This window comes from Trichinella spiralis (genome assembly GCF_000181795.1).
Source record: "Trichinella spiralis strain ISS 195 chromosome Unknown Scfld7, whole genome shotgun sequence".
Lineage (NCBI taxonomy): Eukaryota > Metazoa > Nematoda > Enoplea > Trichinellida > Trichinellidae > Trichinella > Trichinella spiralis.
Genome location: NW_003526946.1, coordinates 492,757 through 498,536, shown reverse-complemented (window position 1 = coordinate 498,536; position 5,780 = coordinate 492,757). Strand labels below are relative to the sequence as shown.

The following is a 5,780-nucleotide window of genomic DNA, read 5'->3' as shown; positions in this document are numbered from 1 at the left end:
GTGTTGTAACATTTAAGCATTTGATTTATTACTTTGGCAATCAATTATAATGCTATGATCATACAAATGAGAATTAAATGGAAATAATAAGTTAACAATTTTATTCTGAAAGTGCAATTTGATATTTCAACTGTCACTTTGCAAAATTTATCTTAAGCTGGGTTAAAGATTTTCTTGCAGTTATTTCCTACATAACAAGTTAAATTCATATTTTGTCAGAAATTAATGCAAAGCAGCAATTATTGATATTAATTATTTAATAAAATATGAACTTTATCATTTTTACATTCAAATAACTGTTTGAAATTTTATATATTGTGTAGAGTTGAGAATAATCAAAAAGCTTTTGAATAATGAAGTATTAACCATGACAATATAATAATTAAATTAACAGTTAACGGATAAACGGATTAGTAGTAGCAAATAATGATGATGGCAGTCATTCAGCAGTCCATTGAACTGCAGTTATACCGCCAGATAGAAGATGACTGTAGCGAGGTTGGGAAAACTTTTCATACAATGCTGCAGCTCCAAGGCAGCTTGGAGTGAAAAGCCAAACGAAAAAAATGCATTTCAGCGGCCAATATATTGGTATAATGAAAGATATGCATTCAGCAAAATAATCAGCAAATCGAAACATGCCAAAAATTACCCAATAAAACATCCACTGCATCCAGTTGACGTTTTCACTTGATTGTATCTCGATTAATGTCTTCATTGCTGGATAACCAATGCATATGCAATTGCACAGTAATCCTGCACCAGGGCTAACAATCATAAGCACACAAATCACAATTGCTAGGATCACCGCAGCTTGGTAACGACTTTTGCCAGTTTTTTGTTCAATTTTAGCAAACAGTTTTCCAGCAAATCTGCTTTCATCACCGATAACATACCAAATATCATTGCGAATATTTTGAAAAATTTGGGCCATTTTTCAAGCAATCCAACAACCAACAAGCAGTCAGATTGAAGCAAGCAAAGGAAACTAATTGGTGTTTTACATGGTTATCCGTATTATCTGAAGCTTTAAAATAAGCTAATTTTAAATGTAAAGTTTTTTCCGAATTTTAAAAATTTTTGTTTAAAGATATTAAACGGTTGCATTATATGCTTAAATAACATATGAATATGATAAAAGCTGTAATTATTATAATTCATAATCAATGATTTAATTGTTTTAATGAATGTTTTCATTTGAAAGGCGCTTATGGATAATTTCCGATGGTTACGTAATAAACAATATAAGCGCTATTTCTTTGGTTGCGGTTATGAATGTGAATGATTTAGCACAGCCTGGTTATACTTTTTAAAGAAATATTCGTTTAGCATATCGGTAAATGAATTGTGCTTACATGTGGATGTAAGTAATTGTTAACTGTTATATCAATGAAATATGTGATTTTCGGAAACAACGATCAGATCATCAATTTGTTGTGATTTTTACATTGTAAAATTTTTTTAAAAATTATATCGCTTTGCATATTTCAGTAAAGTATGTATTTTGGAAGCAAGGCATTGTGTTTCGGTTTTAAGCGTGAAAAAACATTCACTATCATTTTTGTCGATAATGGAAAATATTTCAAATAAAATAGTTTGCGTAGTTTTTTTCGTAACAAATGCAATGCAAATGTTACAAATGGTGTAAAATTGATATTGACGGATTTTACAATAGTTTCGAATAGTTAAGAATAGCAGTGAACAATTGGAACAATTTAGCAAAGCAGAAAAATATGTTATGCAAAGCTATTTTTGTATATTTATATTTGATAATGATAATTTTTTTTGAATTTTAATAACAAAGGCAATATTGTGTGCATGTGATCAGCCGTCAACTGGTAAAAAGAAGTTGTAGCATGCATTATGCATGCTTTGCATGTATAATGTTTTGCTGAGAAAGTAAAAAAACACCACCGGTTTTGAAAAACACTCAAACGATAGGGAGTGTTGTTGTTTATTTTGTGAAGCATTTTTATATCAGTTGTTTCATTTTTTGTGATGGTTGTGATGGAAATTTATTACAAAAAGTATATACTTTGTTGGGGGAAAATTTTATGTAAATTTACAGTTGTTACAACGTGCGTTTTTTTATGAATAATGTTCATGTTGAGTTTTATTTTTCAATAAGTTTGTGTGAATATGATAATAAAATTATTTCAACTTTCGGAAAGTTTCATTTTGTAACTTTGAACAACTGCTTCAAACATACATGATGGTAGAATAATTGAAGCGATTTGATATAATTACGGAGAAAGCACCGCATGATGCGTAAAATGAGAGTGATTTGAAAAATTCATATTAAAACGACGTCTACTGTAATGAATTTGAAACACCACAACAGGAAGAGTCAAAGTTTAACATTTTTACAGAAAATTTAAATATTCATAAAAATTTCTTGCACTTATATTTGATAAATGACAAACGTGCCTGCTACCAATTTGATTAGTAGTCTCCAGCAGAACAAAGTGTAGAAGAGATGTGAGCTTGAAAAAACTTACAATAATTTATTCTTATTAAAATGGAAAAAATTGTTTGAAATAAAAAGAATCGAAAAAAATGACGAATGCTATAAGCATAAATAAAGTACTTTTCTCCAAGTTTGTGAGCGGAATGTTGTAAAAGGTATCGACTCACAACACTTGACTGTTAACATTATCTTAAGTCAACAATGTGAGCTTGGAAGAATGAATTTAAATTTTAATCGCTCTTATTTCAACTTGCGACTGTTGAAAATTATAATTTTGAGATTTTTTCAAGTGATCAACAAAAGTTGGTTTTCAATTTTTTCTCCACTTATCAATTATCATTATAATTACATGATTGTTTATGGATTTAGATACTGTATGTGAAAAATGCTGAAATCTGCCGAATAGAACAAGCGAGATGGAAAGGAGCGAGAGTTCGAGACGGAAGCGAAGAAAAAGCCGAAGGGGAAACAAGGAAGCAATTTCAACTTTTGTTTGCATTTTGATCCGGCCTCGGAAACGGTGAGCTTTGCGCATCGCTGGTTAGTATTTGTGAAAATTGAATATAAATTTGTGTTGACAAATTTAGTAAAAGTAAAAGTTATTTACAAACAAATCTGATTAAATAAATAAAAATAAATCGGCAACAACAACAACAATCATACAGATTATTCAAATATAAAAATTTTTCAATAACAAATTTCTATAAATTTGCATGAAGAGAAAAATATATAATATGAATAATTGGACGTGTTGATGGATGGTCATTGTCGAAAGTTGAACAGTTTGAATGATGAATTTGTGTAAATTTGAAATTTCCAATCACCGGACAAATGATTGATGTCGAATTTGATAAATGATTAAACTTTAAAAGTCACCGTTGCGTTATTTATGTCCAATTTACAACGGCAGCAGCTGTTATAGATGTCGGCAACTCTTTTCCCAAAGCAACAACAGCGCGTTGTAAATTTGACAAACAAAATTTTGGAAACTTGCCAAAAAGATTTTCTCCTCTCACAACTTTCAGACTGTTGTTGATTACAACATTGATTATTTCTTATTATTGTTGTTACAAACTGGTTTAATTTAATTTAAAATTTCCATTGTTGAAATAATGTTTGGAATGTTAAACAATTTTTCATAGTTGAAACAAAAATTCACTTGTTGTCTTGGCGGAAGTTTTCACACATTTTAATATGCTGTAAAAATGAAAAATAATCAATTTGTACAAATGAACTCACAACTTATTAATATTATTATTATATAATAAAACTGAAATATTTTCAATGTACATTTATTTTTTTAAATTATTAACGGTAATGGATACCGATTTCACGCTTGAGAATACAAATTTCAATTTCATATTTGCTATTTTCCTTTTTATTTGCATCTCAGAAATATTAAAAGATTTCATGAAATGATAATTTGTTGTTAAAAATGATTTTTATGAATAAATTTTAAATTACGAATAATGTGCATTGTCAAATAAAAAACTCTACAATTGGTGTATTGTTCAACTTCTGGATGAAAAGTTCGTTTTCAATTCAATTTACTTTTCTATTAGATTTGATCGTCAAGAATACGAAAAAAGAATTACGATAACGCATTACGATCTTTAATCCGCAAAAAAGTTCTACGTACTGTAGCCTTTCAAAAAGTTTCTAGACAAATTCACTGAGCTGTATAAAAAATATTTTATTATTTTATTTCATCTGGAATTACTATTCATTTTATTTTATCATTTTTTCAATTGATATAATTTCATTTCAAACTTTTCAAAAGTGGAACAAAGTTGACATATTTTTGAACCTGACCATTTTTACTGATGGCGATGGTGTGGAAGGAAATCTTTCATTGTGCCGTTGTGGTCGCTGGTTGGTCGGTGACACGTTTGTGTCACCGGTGTCGTGGCGAGGCGGTTTATTTGTTCGACTTGATTGTCATTCGCAGTCGACTTTTGTGAATGTGTTTTTCAAATTTATGCCTATTTTTTTTTCTATTTTTTCTGTCAATCAATTTCTCCTTTTCACTTTCAAACTGTATGTCTGTCTGTGTGTCGATCCGTTTGCTATTGCTTTTTTGAATTTCAACATGTCGCGTTGTTATGATTGTTTTAATTTCATTTGCATATATTTGTTGCTTTCGAGCGTTTCAGAATTTCCGCTATCGTTGAAATTTCATTTCACGTGTGATGACGTCATCATGATTTCTGTATTCTGTTAGAAGTTGGGCAATTTTTGATTTTGAAATGTTCCAGTGGACATTTGCTCAGTTTGTTACCGACAACAGTTGATCAGAAATATTTGATTTAAAAATTTTTCTCTTGAAAATTTTTGTTTTCATCGCGTCTCTCCTTTCATCCAGTTATTCTTGTGGGGTTTATTTAATTTGTTTTCTTTTTTTCTCCCTTTTAGAAATCTTACTTACAGTCATGGCAGCTTTCCAAAGTAACTTTGATGACGATGGCGAGTTTGGGTTTGGCTTAAGCCAGCCGAGACGAAGTGGTTTTGACGACGGAGAAGAAGATGCCGAGTTTGGTCAAGGATTCGGAGGAGGCTTCGGCCGATCCAAAACAGATGAGAATTCAAATGATGGATTTGGCGGTTTTGGAGGAAGTGAAAGTAATTTTTTTTGGCTTTTCGAAGTTCAAAAAAAAACATGGAAAAAGATTTGGTTACAGGAACAGCAACAGGCGTGTTTGATGGTGGTTTTGACGATGACGAATTTGGAGGAGGAAGAAGCAGAGGCTGTGACTATTTTGGACAGGGTTACAGTCGCGGAGGACGAGGTGAAGCCGTGATAGATGTATGCAGTGCAGTTTGAAAATGTTACTCATTTTAGGACGATCCAACGGGAGATCGGATAATTTTGCTTCTGATAGACGAAGAGGTTCATTTGAAGATGATGATGGTGATTTGTTTGGAAGAGGAGGTGGTGGATTCGGAGGTTCTGGACGTGGAAGAGGAAGTGGTGGATTCGGAGGTTCTGGACGTGGAAGAGGAGGTGGTGGATTCCGAGATTTTGGACGTGGAAGAGGTGGTGGATTCGGAGGTTCTGGACGTGGACGAGGTGGTGGTGGTTTCGGAGATTCTGGACGTGGACGAGGTGGTGGTGGTTTCGGAGATTCTGGACGTGGTCGAGGTGGCGGTTTCGGATATTCTGGAAATGGCGAAGGTGGCGGTTTCGGAGATTATGGAAGTGGCCGAGGTGGCGGTTTCGGAAATTATGGACGTGGACGAGGTGGCGGTTTCGGAGATTATGGACGTGGACGAGGTGGCGGTTTTGGAGATTCTGGACGTGGACGAGGTGGTGGAT

The 5,780-nt window shown here is 32.6% G+C and overlaps 3 protein-coding genes across 3 annotated transcripts; 2 read left to right on the top strand and 1 right to left on the bottom strand.

Annotated features, from left to right (window-relative positions):
• Positions 1–439: 439 nt before the first annotated feature.
• Positions 440–934, bottom strand: Tsp_12121 (receptor expression-enhancing protein 5). Its single transcript, XM_003373027.1, has one exon. It carries the CDS (start codon positions 932–934, stop codon positions 440–442), a length of 495 nt encoding a protein of 164 aa, XP_003373075.1.
• Positions 935–2,414: 1,480 nt separating this feature from the next.
• On the top strand, positions 2,415–4,067 carry Tsp_12122 (conserved hypothetical protein). Its single transcript, XM_003373026.1, has 4 exons — positions 2,415–2,465; positions 2,837–2,958; positions 3,340–3,428; positions 4,030–4,067. The coding sequence occupies exons 1-4, from the start codon at positions 2,415–2,417 to the stop codon at positions 4,065–4,067; spliced, it is 300 nt and encodes a 99-aa protein (XP_003373074.1).
• Positions 4,068–4,713: 646 nt separating this feature from the next.
• On the top strand, positions 4,714–5,774 carry Tsp_12123 (conserved hypothetical protein; the record flags this gene model as incomplete). The annotated part of the gene is made up of 4 exons (XM_003373025.1): positions 4,714–4,753; positions 4,880–5,086; positions 5,146–5,253; positions 5,307–5,774. Coding segments are annotated over exons 1-4 (823 nt in total), but the record flags the coding sequence as incomplete, so codon positions are not given.
• Between the last annotated feature and the right edge of the window lie 6 nt (positions 5,775–5,780).

Coding starts and splice junctions, on each gene's coding strand:
- Tsp_12122 (XM_003373026.1), top strand. CDS start 2,415: ATGACAAACGTGCCTGCTACCAATTTGATTAGTAGTCTCCAGCAGAAC. Junction 2,466..2,836: donor GTAGTCTCCAGCAGAACAAA/GTGTAGAAGAGA, acceptor TTATGGATTTAG/ATACTGTATGTGAAAAATGC. Junction 2,959..3,339: donor AGGAAGCAATTTCAACTTTT/GTTTGCATTTTG, acceptor AAACTTTAAAAG/TCACCGTTGCGTTATTTATG.
- Tsp_12121 (XM_003373027.1), bottom strand. CDS start 934: ATGGCCCAAATTTTTCAAAATATTCGCAATGATATTTGGTATGTTATC.